Source organism: Tribolium castaneum, chromosome 4, assembly GCF_031307605.1.
Source record: "Tribolium castaneum strain GA2 chromosome 4, icTriCast1.1, whole genome shotgun sequence".
In the NCBI taxonomy this organism is placed as follows: Eukaryota; Metazoa; Arthropoda; class Insecta; order Coleoptera; family Tenebrionidae; genus Tribolium; species Tribolium castaneum.
In genome coordinates this window covers 22,174,147-22,188,566 of record NC_087397.1, presented here as the reverse complement: position 1 = coordinate 22,188,566, position 14,420 = coordinate 22,174,147, and the positions used below count along the sequence as shown (strand labels likewise).

The 14,420-nt window shown below is 28.4% G+C and overlaps 1 protein-coding gene across 7 annotated transcripts in view; it reads right to left on the bottom strand.

Moving 5' to 3' along the window:
* LOC103314073 (uncharacterized) overlaps positions 1–14,420 on the bottom strand; it is a 195,757-nt gene that overhangs the window by 32,060 nt on the left and 149,277 nt on the right. For all 7 annotated transcript variants that reach the window (XR_010333764.1, XR_010333765.1, XM_015981844.2 and 4 more), the window contains 2 exons: positions 11,130–11,411; positions 3,794–3,924 (listed from right to left, as the gene is read on the bottom strand). Coding sequence is in view for 5 of the 7 variants with exons in the window: in XM_015981844.2 (XP_015837330.1) it covers positions 3,794–3,924; positions 11,130–11,411 (413 nt within the window). In the remaining 2 variants the exon portion in view is untranslated. The remainder of the gene's footprint in view (positions 1–3,793; positions 3,925–11,129; positions 11,412–14,420) is intronic.

Here is a 14,420-nt window from a genome sequence, read left to right as displayed (position 1 = left end):
AGTCAAAATAAAAAGCAAAAATATATTCTAAAGTTTAAGTGTTGAATAACTTAGTAACTACTGACTACCACAAAGGAATTTGTGCAATGTGGTTTTAAATGATTTTCATTTTCACCTAGTTAACTTTGAAATTGGTTCACATGTAAAAAAATGTGCCGCTCTATTCAATTGAATTCTTTGTTAATTAGTGTCAAAACAGTCATTTGTAAAATTCACAAATTCTCAATTAATTAATTTTAAAAATTTCGTTAAAATGCAACTAAATGCAACTGTGCAAGAAAACACTTTAATTTTCAAAGCATATTTCCGAATTAGGGAATGTTAATATTCGGTGTATAAATGCCTGTCATTAGTTCTACAAAGCGGCATTTCTGATTTTACATGGGAAATTCACAGACGACTAGATGAAAATCATTTAAAAACACATTGTACTAAAACAATGCAAAGGTAAACATCAGTTAACTTAATTTTTTCTGTGGTGAAAAACAAAAAACAAAAATAAATTTTAAACTAAAATTTTTCACTTTTTACTTTTTATACAGTGTTCTCATTTCAAAATTGGCCAATCTCAATAACTTTTGAAATTGAGTAAATACAGCATGCATCGGCTAAAAGTTTATTTTTACCGTATCTGAAAAACTAATCGCACAGAAACGAGCGTTTGCAATTAAATATTTTATGTTTATCTCTATGCATGTGATTCTGCAAATGCAACGATCAAAGTACCACTCTGATCCATCTCTCATTTTTTTTACAACATTGATCAAAATAAAGCATTCTTTTTTCGTTTCTTTGTGTTTTCTGTATTCATAAAAACTAAAAACTTAAAAAACCCTATTTTCTTGAAAGAATGATATCATTACAAAATTTAAAAAAAAACTTGAAGAATGTAGAGAAAGTGTTTATAAAATATTTATTTAGAAAAGAAGCTAGAAAAGAGTAGAGCAACAATGCTAAAGAATAATCTGAAAATAATCTTAACAAAACTATAAAAGAATCTTGACTAAAGTTTGTATACGTATCTCGTTATTATTGCAAAGAAGCAAGTGGTGAATTTTTAAACGACCAGGTGTCAGATCTACAAGCGACTTGAAACTGGCATTAGAGAAAAATTTTAAGAAAAATCTAGAGAAGAATTTAGGAACAATTCCAAAAAAGATAAAAACATCTCATTCTAAACAAAACAATTTTTTAAGAGACATAGTATGATTTAAAAGAGGACTAAGTGGTTGTAGAAAAAAAATATAGAAAAAACACTTGTGTAAGAATCTAAATATGGATGTTTATAATCAAAGAAAGAGTACCGATTTCAAATATATTAAAAAATAAGAAAAAATAAAAATAAAAATCTGGAGTAGAGTATAAAAAAATCAGGTTTCAGAAACGGCTTTAGGGATCTACAGGCATCAAACAACAAACTTAAAAAATTTAGAGAAGGGTACAACACTTATTCTAAAAAATGATCTAAAAAATTCTGATCAGAATTTTTTTCTCAAAAGACGCATACTATCTAAGAATTTGTGAAAAAATGTAAAATTGGATTTTCATAATCAAAAAAAAGTGCTGATTTCATATCTATTAAAGAATTAGAAAAAAAAATAAAATTCGGGGTAGGGTACAAAAATAATGTTAAAAATTATTCTGGAACAATAAATCTAAACGAAATTAAAAAAGAATTTTAGAAAGACTTAATGGAATCTCAAAAAAAATAAAATGTAGAAAAAAATCTAGAAAAAAAATTATAAATGTATCTATAAAATAATCTAAAGAAGAATCCAGATTTTAGATTTAGAAGAGGCTTTAGAAAATTATAGAAAAGAATATATCTTAGAAACAATGTCAAGCAATAATCTGAAAAAACAAATGTATCAGTAAATTAAAAAAACACAGAGCAGAAACGTAATGTGAATTTGAGAATACAGAAACAATAAAAAAGTGTTCGTAAAAGAATTTTAAGTAGAATCTACAAAATAATTTTAAAGAAGCATTTGTAAATAAAGACAAGAATTTCATTAAATCATTAATCATTAAAAATTGTACTATATTCTAAACACACAATTTCAAGAAAATTTAATTAGTTACTTATGAAAACAAGTTCATTTCACTTTAAGTGTCAAAAAAATATCGCAGCTTATCACTCAGTTAAGATTTGATTAAAAAATGGGTAGTTAACCAAGAAAAATTAGACATAATAGTAATCTACGTGTTTTTAATAAAATATAAGTTATTAATTTTAGTTGCAATACAAAACTGTAAAATAATTTTAAAGAAACTCTAACATACATAGAGAAAAACATATAGTACTTTAGTAACAATACTGATTATTGTATATGATTAGTTTTTAAGATACCTTGAATATTTTCAAACAAAAATAGGTCTATTAGGATCGCATGATTAAGTTCAAAAGCACTGTTAGTTATACGTATTTTAGGTTCAATTTCCCAATTGCAAGCCACTTTTAATTAAAAATTTTAAATAGCACCCTCTATTTTTAATCATTATTGCTTCTCAGTGGTTTCGTGTACGTTATCAAAAGACGAAAAGCTTTTATTTAATGTTGCGCTTACACTTTCACTTTCTGTTGTCTCTTTATTGTCTTCAACTTTTACTTATCATTATTTTTCTTTCTTAGAAATTTCATCTTTGATTTCATATTTCTAAAAATCTTATATTTAATGTTTTATTTGACCTTCCTGTAGAGTGTAATCTTTTAAATTCAAAATGTGAAAATTTTCTAAATACTCCAAATCAATTTTTTTATATTTTTTTAAAATGTTGGCAACGCTTCAATAATCAGCTCCAAATTTCTTAGACCTTTAATCTAAATCTGCTGAATAATCCAATTTTCGGTTTGTTTTTTATTAAATTTAATTTGCGATTAAAACGTTGTCTTTGTTTGTGTTACTATTAAATTACCTGAAAATTCTACACAACATTTAATTACATTCAAATTTTAATTTCTGATTACTTTAACGTTTTCAGTAAATCGACCGTCTTAATGGGAAACAAATAATTACGTTTAGTCGGAAATCTTAAAAAACTAATTATTATTATTGCATTAGAAAAGTAAAACTTTATTTTACTTAAAAAGCCAACTCCTCATATAATTTACGTAATATAGTTTTGATCATTTTGAGTAAATTAATTACATTAAGAACAGTTTTATAGAAGCGCCATTAATTTAATTCACAATTAAATGCGTGATTAACTAATCACATGATCAAACTGAGCAAATGTGATTGGTCAATTCGTGTTGTTAACTTTTAACAACGAATTAAATTTTAACAACGGTTTCTATAAACCGACTTTTATTCTTCAACACTGTCAAAATTTAAAAAATGTAAAAAAGTTTTGACAACTGTTTGGCACTTCTCAAGAATAAAATGTTGTATTCAAATCGTTTTCATGTAAATCGGTTCATTTATTTCACCTCGTAGATGATAAACCACTCGTGAAATAAAACGTCGATTTACACTCAAACTCGGTAAATAAATAACTATTATTAATCCACACAATTAAAATATCGATGTTACAAGAGTAAAAACACGAAACTATGCTTCCGAATAGATGAAACCTCGGAAGAAATGTTTTAAATAAATGTATTGCTGCGATTTGAGTTCAGTCGGCCGAGTTTATAGGGGTGACATTCTTTATGATCGTGACTGTACAAGTATTTTAAGCAGTGGATGACCCCTCGGATTAGAAACAAACATAAACATTTCTACAATATCACTCAGAAGACGATAAATAGAAAAAAGCATTCAAGCTCGCAAAATGCTTCAAGTTTTTATACCTGGCTAACAGAGCTGCTGGCACGTCTGGATCCACTCTCCGAGAATCCAGAATTCCCGCTGTAAGCCGCATTGACTGCGCCTCTTGAGGAAGATCTATAAGGAGATGTGCTACGACCTCCGCTCCTTGATCCTGCAAATAAAATCGAACCGATAGCAGCTTTAATTATGTGGGGATTGGAACGTCTCGAGTGCCGATTTGCATTATTGTTGCCTTATAACATCCAAGCAAATTATTTCTCAAACGATACTCAAGGTACTTGGAGAAATTACACGTTCCAGTCTCTAATCATCTTAAACTCTTAATTACAAAGAAACGTTTTTAATTCCTCGATTCTCGTTTAGGAAATCTTTCAAGCGTAGCTTTTTAATTTGAATTACTCAGTTTACTGATTTAATAGTGCAAGCAAAAATACAACGATAACGACAGCAAATTGCTAGAACGAACGTTTAAGGATGCAAATTAATTAAACAACCAAAGTTTAGGATAAAGTTTTAAGTTCCAGGCCAAGTTTCTACCTTTATGTGTGTGTCTAATAGACTTGGTATTTTATTTTGACTGTAAGATTTTGGGGAAAATGATTCAAAAGGGGTCGATTTTTCTGTTTTAAATTATTTTATTGGCACATAATATTCCAGAAAATTCAAATTAAAAATTGGTAGATAAAAATAATTTTTTTCGTAAAAATTTATCTCCACCTAGAAAATAAACCCACTATATGAAAATACCTAGCACTAAAATCAGGCACCCCAGTTTTACCATTATTTTTTTATTCAACATTTAACATACTTATTTTCAGTAGATTTTTATATAAAAAATTTTTGTGTACAGTTTTTGTCTTAATTTGTCACTAACTAACTTTTCCACAACTTCTTCATAAAAGTTTACACTTTATACACGAGCTCAAATGCTTCAACAAGTGACAGACCTATTACTTCAAATTTACTAAGACTTCAAAGTTAGAAAGTAAGTCATTTTTCAAAATAGCTTGACTAAAATAATGCTGTGCTCTTGCAGGGGCTCGTGAATCAGCAGAATTAAATAAAATACAGTTCATTCTCAAATAATAACTAAATATATATACAACTAGTATTCCCAACTGAGAAGGAGAAAAATAATTAATTCAAATTAAATAAGTAACTTTAACGCCAATAAAATAAAAAGCTGAAACACAAAAAACTAAAACTTAGTAAAATTGAAATTTTAAAGTGGCTGAAAAACCGATAAAGCGGAAAAACAATAAAACTGGTAAAAAACTAAACATTCTAAATAAAAAATCAAGAGAGTTAAAAGCTAAAAAAATTATAAATCAAAAAGTTAAAACACAAAAAACTAAAAAAACAGTGCGATTGAAAATTTGTGAAACTAAGTGACTAAAAAAGTGAGACATCAAAAAACTATGGATTTGTAAGAATTTAAAAAATTAAAAAACTGAAATCATAAGATAATGAAACTACAAAAAACAGAAAAATTTGGGAAACGAATATGAAATATTGGTAAACTATGAAACTAATTGAGAAATTGTGAAACCTAAAAAATGTGTGAGGGCAACACTTAGAAATTAAAGTACTGAAAAACAAAAAATTGTCGAAAATTAAAATTTCAACTTTGTGTCTTACGCTTTCTAATCATGATTTTTTTAACAAAAAACTCGGCGCATCCACCAATGCATAATAGAAACTAAGCTTTTAAATACTTTCGCGACTAAGTTATAGTTATGATACGCAAAATGACTAAGCCAGCTTTTAGTTTTTGCTAGGGTTGCAAAAGTGGTGGTATGATACGTAAAGGTAGAATTCAATGGAATAAACAGTTTTGCTCTACGGCTTTTTATTTTTGAGTAATAATTTTTTTAACAAATAACTGGGCGCATCCACTATTTTTCAACTTAAACCAAGCTTTTAAGTAAGTTTTCGAGTAAGCTAGTGTTGTAAAAATATTGAAATAAGCCGCAGAATTTACTGTAATAAACCGTTTTGCTTAACAACTTTTAGTTTTTGAGTTATGAATTGTTTAAATAAATAAATCGGCGCATCCACCATTTTTAAAAGTGAATTCAGCTTTTTTTTGATATAATGTATTTTTTATGTCTTTATCCTTATTTTCTGCGTTCTCAAAAATAAAACGCGGGACGAAAAATTGATAACTAATTGCATACATTTTTTTAACTACATGACTAGATGTACTCATCCTCTTTAAATAAACATTGGAAACTTTTTCCTCAAGTACTCTACGTATTTGTAGCCTTTATTGTAATTATTGAAATGGCCATATTTCTCCCACTAATAATAATAAAAAATACACTTACAATTCTATTTTTTATTAAATCAAAAATTTTGATTCTGTCTTTAATATTTTAGATTTTTTTGTGTTGTTTCATTATAATTAATAAAAAACACTTTTACCAGAAAAAGATTTATTTTAAGCAAAAGATAAAATCAGCCGATTTGAGAATATAATAATGTGGCTTCTATCAAAGCAGATAATCATAAACGTTTGTTCTAAAATCGTATTTTTCGTTTTACACAACCTGCTTGCTATTAACAAATATGTATTTCAACTAAATTTCGGCTTTTTTCGATCAATCTGTTTTTTTATTGTATTAATGCAATCAGTTGCAAAGTTGTTTTAGTTTTTAATAAAAATTCACTTTCAAAAAAATCACTTCTACTTTCACAAATACTTAATTTGTTATTTATAAAAAAAGTAAAATTGCTCAGATTCAGTTAAATTTATTACAAAATCGCTGATTTATTAAATGAAAACTTGTCATTTGTCAATGCAAAAAAATATTAAACTTTGGATTGAATGTATATTTTTCGTCTCATTTCGTTTCACAAAACTTATTAAAGAAATTGATTTTACTTAGAGAAAAATACTTCGAAACGAGTTATTTCGTTCAGCTCTGTCTCCAAACTTGATTTATTTTTAAATGACTTTGATATTTAATTTTTTTAACTTCCTAACGCAACAGATTAATCTAATCTTTTCTGTTTATTTTTCAGCATCATTCTTTAGTTTCAATTTGACTTTTTTTATTCTGTTGACTTAGTTCCAGATATTAACAGATCTTTATTTAAATAAAAATTTTATTAAAAAAAATATATTTAATTTAATTTTTTTGTAACACTACTGCATTTTTTTAAAAGTACAAATTAATTATAAATAGCAAATTCAAGTTAAAAAAAACATCTAATTACTGTTTAAGTTAAACTATGATCAAGAATTTGACAAGAACCAATTAACAAATTAATGTCTTTAAATGCAGTGCTCCTTCTAGCTCTAATTATTCCTTTTGTTATAACTATATGTACTTAAAAAAGCTAAATTTAATTCGCCAATATAAAGCATCTAATAATACGTTGAATATTTTGTTAAAAATAAAGATTTCTGTTATCAAAGATTAGTTAAGTCTCAAGATTGTTAACCCAAACTTTATAAATTTCTACAACAAAGTGAAATTAATATATCTGCGTAAATGCTAATTTAATCAAAGTTAATTATTTAAGTACCTACAAAACAATTTTGAAATAATCCTAATCTATAGTCCTCCGTAGTGCAATCATATTTATAGACTTAACTGCATTTTGAATTTCTGCCAGAAGCATTTGTCTTGCTTTGATAGAAAATCGATATTTTCCTCATAAAACCACATTTTTCATTTGGTTAAATTTTACAAGTTTCCTGCTCTTTATTTCCCCTCAGAAAATTTACGAGCGTGAGAGACAGAAAAGTGTGTTACCACGTCACCTAAATAAGTGTCTACCATCTTTAAGTTCACCATTTTCATAATCTATACTTTTATCAATTTTGTTCATTCCCTAAGGAGCCATAAATTTTATACGTTGGAGAGAAACAGTGTATCTTTAGTGATATTATTCCGGAAAAATCCTCAAGGACCAAGATTTTCGTTTTTACGAGACCTTAACCATATCGTTCCTGTTTTATGTCAAAATTACAAGAAGCTGTTATTTATGGCTTTGGTTGCGATTTGCGATCTCGTGACATGATATTTTGTAGCTCAGAGCACGATGACTATCGAACGCTTTTGTGTCATCAAATAAAAATATAATAAGGAGCGATGAAATTTCTAATTTAATGGAATACGACTTTTTGTATCGTGCTACTAAGTGCTCGTAAAACGTTCCATCTAAATGGTGTCTATATGCAGTTACACATTCATCAAATTCTGCTTTTTACTGTTATTATTGCGGCATGAATTTTTATAACGTCCATTAATAAGTTTAATGTTATTTAGCTAGAAGTGTTTATTTCAAATATCTGGGAATGTAGGCCGTGCAAAAACAAAATAAACAAAAAATTGCCTTTACTTAAAAAATAAATACGTAAAATCAAGCTGCACTGTTCACTTTTCAAATTATGCAAAATGAAAATTTTCACTGTTTTACGAATATAATTACCTATCCAGAAAGAAGTTATGACAAAGATTGCTAAAGATACTCCTGTAAGCTCATAAATTTATAAGTAATTTATTTATTGCTAATTTCGTTCGTTTTTTTTTTCTTCATTTTTTAATTAGAGCCAAAATTTTTATTTTTATTTTAGACGAAATGGCAAAATTAGTTTTGTTGTTCTGAAGTTTGATTCCGAGAACAAAGTAAGCCTCATATTTACAATTTTGCACGTTTTTTCTTCATTTCTTAATTAAAGACAAAACTTTTATTTTAGATATTTAGACAAATTTGCAAAGTTAGTTTTGTTGTTGTAGTGAAGAATAAGGCCAAATCAGCTTTAATAAGTTTAATGAAGAGGACGTAATTTTCCTCTTGTCCCCATTACGGTTTCAAAAAAAACTAAAAACTTTAGAATTTAAAAAAGTGTAATCGTGAATGAAAAATAATCGCTTTAAAAGAATCCTCTCATCAAAAATCTGACAAAACATTTCTCACACATCTACAAAATCCAAATCGGTTCCGTTCTAGATTTAGTCTTAAACAAAATGTGTTGAATCACAATGCTGTTATTATGTTTTATCAAACTTTTGAATACTGTAAGTATTTTAGGAAGTTTTAGTATTTGTAATTAAAATTGCATCATACAGAATGACCCAGAGGTGCGTAATCGGTCTATAACTTTTTTGTTACTTGAAATATTACTATGCCGTTGTCATTATCCGATAGATCGACTTAAAGTGCACAAACTAAAAATATTTTTATTATATACAGGGTGTTGTATATATGGTGAACCAAAGTTATATTTTTTTAAATTGAACACCCTATATATTTTTACATAATTAAATTCCACTCAAAAAATAATGTCACTTTGTATGAATTATTATAGGTCTATCTCTTTTCGTTTCGGAATTATTCAACTTTTCGTTATAAAGAGATCCAATATTTGAAAAATCACTCCGGAGCCGCTTTTAAATATTTTCAAAAAAATTTGCAACAGAAAAACGAAGAATACCCTGTAGTTTTGGCAGATAGTCGACTTTTAGTTAAAACAGGCAGATAATATACAGGGTGCGCCAAAACGCAAAAAGTAGAATAACTCATTTTTTTTAATGGAACACTATGATTTTTTCATAAATCGATAGCATTTTTGATAAGCTTTCTAATGATATGGGGTTTGCATAGCAAATTTAAAATATTTTTCGAGATGTTTCAAGAAAATATATTTTATTACAAGAAAATCTGTTAGCCTATAGAGTCTGACAGTCAAATGGTAATTAATTTTTTATATGTACTAATGTGACTAATGAAATGACGTTAGTAATCTAATTATTACCTGATACATAAATACATTTCTCTTATCAAAAATAAATTATTCATAATAGTTATTAGAGTGTAAATCGGACACTATATTTCACGAATGGATTTTTAAACGTCGAGTGAAAACGAGAGGTTTATTATCCACAAAGTAAAACAAACAAACCGAGTTACACGAAAACGAGTTGAATACAGCATTAGATGTATTAGACTCAACAAGGCTTAAAACTGCTTTAAATTTGTTAAAAATAATCTGACGTTTTGTATCAAGAAATGCCAAACAGTTGACAAATTTTCTTTACGCAAGAGAAAAACCGTCAATTTTGACATTGCCGAAGAATAAAATAAATAAAAAATGTTTTTTTAACACTTTAAGAGATAATGTAAATTTGCTATACAAACCGCATATCATTGAAAACCTTATAAAAAATGCTATCGATATGTGTGAAGAAATACATAATGTTCCATTTAAAAAAAATGAGTTTTTCAACTTTTTGCGTTTTGACATAATTTCCCTATTTCAAGTAAAAGTCAAATATTTCCTAAAAATCCAGGCTATTCTAAATGTTTCTGTTGCAAGTTTGGCGGAAAATAATCATAGACGACTTCGCAGTAATTTTTCAAAAATTGGTCTTTTTTATCCCGAAAAGTTGAATAATTCTAAAATGAAAAAAGGTAAACTCATGACAGTTTATATAAAGTTACATTACTTTTTTGCGTAAAATCTAATTATGCAAAAATATATAGGGTGTTCTGGCAAGTTATATCGGGACCAACCTGTATATTTTAAGTCTATTCTGTATAATTAATAATTAATAATTATATGGTCAGATTAAACATTAAAACAGAACAAAGTTTTGTTATTATTTGTGTAAATTTTGTATTCTTTTCTAAATTTAAACTTAAACACATAATTAAGCGGAGCATATTTAGAATACTGCAGGTAATTTCCGATATATCCATGAATGCAAACTTGCAAACGTCTTCTGTGTTTTTTTCCTATAACTTATAACCATAATGTTACATGTTATTGTAGGCTATTTTGTTAAAAAAAATAGTTTAGAAATACATAAAGTGAGATTACCTCCAACTACCTGAATAAAAATTGTAAACCTGTAGATTCATAAGTTTATAAAAAAATGTAAGCAATTATTAAAAAAATATTAAAAAAAATTGTTAAGTCTCTTAGACTAAAAAGGTATCATAGTGACTACAAAAAAATAATAGCATGCCATACAAAAAATTGATAATTATGACGTCATACTTTTTTGAGACACTCTGTATAATCAAAAATATTTTTCTAAAATGTGTCGTAGGCTATAAACAACATCTATAAAATATCAAAACTCCAACTTTAATAATAACTGAGCTACAGAAGACGGGAGCTAGAGTGGACCACCCTGTATATTAAATAAAGAGCACTCCGCATGATATTGATAACTTCAACTTTAGCCTTATTACGTTTGATATGAAATGTTCCAAACCCGAATTAAATTCTTAGTTTTATAAAATGTCAGTGAGCTGGCGCGTCATTAGTTATTGTTTCGCTTTCGGCTTTTTGCAACCCTTTACGCCGTTTAATGAATCTCTCTGTTTGTGACAACTCACCGGAAGGATTGTCTGCACTCGAGCGTCGTTCATTAGCAGGCGGCTCCTGGAAAGTCAACGTCAGACTTCCTCTGGGACTTCGACCACAATCCTCCGCATTCAGCGTACTTCTGGCGATGCTTCCTCTCGGACTCCTGTTCTCACCACCACTTTCAGGCCCAATACTCCCTCGAGGGCTTCGATCGCATGGATATTCCCCAGCTATGCTTCCACGCGGACTCGTCCTAACGCAGAGACTTTCAGGAGCTATACTTCCTCTAGGACTTCGACTGCTATCTGGAACTGCAAGTTGAGTTTTTATTGATATGGGTGTTGTGTATTTGAGAACGTATTAACTCTTGAAAATCATTTATTATCTATTTTGGGTACAATTTTTATTTTCTAACTTGTAACTATGTAATTAATATGCTATATAACGAGTGTAGAAAGTGAATGATATCGTGCGAATCTTGACGCACGAGGCGCCAGCCGAGTGGGTAAAGCTCACAAGCAAAAGATAAATACATTCCATCGAGATTTTTTCCTCCAAGAAAACTATTTTTCTATGACTCCAATGACCCAAAAACACTTTTTTATCAAACTGTTTATTTTTAAATGTACGACCTTGTAAGTTCAGCTACATTAGAAATCGGTTATAAAGACAATGAAGGGACCGCAAACTTAGAACACCATATCCGATAGTTGATAAAAGCAATACAGGGTGATTCTTCTAGAATAACTACATTTTGTTTACAATCCAAATCAACCATTCTGAATTCAAATAAATTATTTTCAAAGTGGCTGAACTTCTAGAAATAAAAACAATTTAAAATTTTCAAAATTGTCAACTGTCAAAATTCATGGCTAATAAGATTTTTTCAAAATGGTTTTCAAAAACTGCTCAGTTTTTTCAAATGAAACGACCTGACTTTCTTAACGGCAATCGAAAGAACATCGATTTTTATGGTAACTTTTGTCAATACGTCCTATAGTTATCTCTTACAGTTTTTGAAAAAAATCACAAAAAACAGATTTTACTACGTACTTTTCATTGGTAATCAAGTAAACCTTGCAAAATGGTCAAAACTGTCAAACTTCAGTATGTTATTTAACTTTTAGCTGGTTCATTATCAAATAAGCAGCAAAACAATATTTACATAATTATGGTTTATTATAAGTTATAACTTAGTGAATTATGTAAAGTAACTTAGTCAGTCTGCCATCGAATTTTGAACTTTTTGAATGAAAATGGTGGACAATTTTCTTTAATTAATTTCTTGTAATTAATAGCACAATTTTATAATATTTTTCGAAAGTTTACTTGATTAAAAATAAAAATAGTAAAAATTTTGATTTTTGTTATTATTTGAAAAACTGTAAGAGATAGTATAAAAAATGTTAATAAACGTGAATGTTAATAAAAATTGATGATCTTTTGATTGCTAGTAAAAAAACAAAGAAATTCCATTTGAAAAAAAACTGTTTTTTAATCATCATTTAAAAAAATCATAGTAGCCTTGACAGCTGACATTCCTGAAGATTTGAGAAAAACCTTCAAACCGCAATCAAATCAAAAAAAAATCACTTATTGTAAAGGATTTACGAGCTGTAATATTTTAAATAAACAACTGCGAATAAAAATTTGTATAAAAAATTGACACACGTCAAAAACTATGACAGATAAGTCTAATAACTAAAATACATCTTAAAGCTCTAGCTATATCAGAAGTTAAAAAGATTCTAATATAGGTCCTAAAAAAATTAGCCTATATAACATACATACCAAGTGGGTCGAAAGTATGGAAACAAAAGATTTGTCCCTAAATTTTTTACAAAAAAAATTTTTGAAATACCTTCTAGTTGTCAAGTTATGCAAAAAAATATTTTCAAATGGTGTTCTATTACGGCGATTTTTTTGACCAAATCACAATGATACGTATGACCTGATAAATATTATTGCTAAGAGTGTATGACTATTGGTCGTTATAACCAATGAATTTCGTAAAAGTTGGCTGCTTTAAGCGATGTTGTTATAGACGGTATGTATAGTCAATTTTTTTATAATCAACTGTCTAAGAGCCGTCAAGTTGGCATTATCATAAATAGTAATTTTTTTGAAATAAGGTTGGTATAATTTTTTTATCTGGCAAATTCAATTTCCAAATTTTTCAAGTTGTGTCCAATTTAAAACACGTACAACAACACATTTAGTAATTTTAGACCATCTTTACATTAGCGAACTAACGATTAATAATAACGTCCAATTTTCAAAAATGCAAATACAGAATACAGCCGGCTTCAAAAGTGATTGGACATGAACTTTTAGGGTAATATAGTCTGGTCTTTATCACACTGACAGTTGATTATATAAAAAAATAAACTAAATGGCCCGAATTCTTATCCCATTATTAAATTTAATAACGTCTCTAACTTCCATGGCAACGTTTGCATCTCTCTCTACAGCATTAGATTTACATAAATCTATAGTGGCGGTCAGCTCGATTTGCGTGTGCGTCATCAATTTCATTTTTTCATTACCAACACAAAGCTATAAAAAATTATCAAAAACAATGCAAATTTAAACAACTGAGGGCTATCTAAGGGTGGTATCCTTGAACATTAATTTACATGTGCACTTCGACAACACCGTCAAGTGTCACGAATTGTCAACTGACATTGACAGTAAATTATAGACGTCGTCGCATGGTTGTCGAAAGTGTTATCGGTGTTAATCGCAAGTATTTTCCGTTCGTTTATTGTGTTTTGTGATTTGCATTTCGTTAGGTTTTTGATTCTGCGTTTATTAGTTCTTGTTTTGTGAATCTGTATTTTTTGTAACAACTCATAATTTAAACACTTCGTAACCTCAAAAAATATTTGATAGTTTGTCACCGCTATGCCCCTGCTATGTAAACGTAGTGACAGAAATGTCAGATGACGCACACGCAAATGGAGCTGACCGCTACCATATATCGTTTTATGTTTAGTTTAATAGCGTATTTAGCTAATCACATCCTTAATGATGAGATAAGAATTCGGGCCAATGTATGTCTATACTATAACACCTAGTATGTCAAGTATGTCTATACTAGGTCTTTATTATGGAAATTCGGTCGGTACTACGGATATCTAAAGGTTAAGATATTAAAAAATGACATACAAATAAAACGTTTCCGAACTAGATAGTTCCGTTAATGTCGCTAGAGTGTGCAGTTGTTTCATTACCATCCAAGTTTTGCCCAAAATGAATTTGAAAAAATGGTTGTATTTGTATAACGCTTAACACTTAACAAACAAAAAAATACAGAGAGA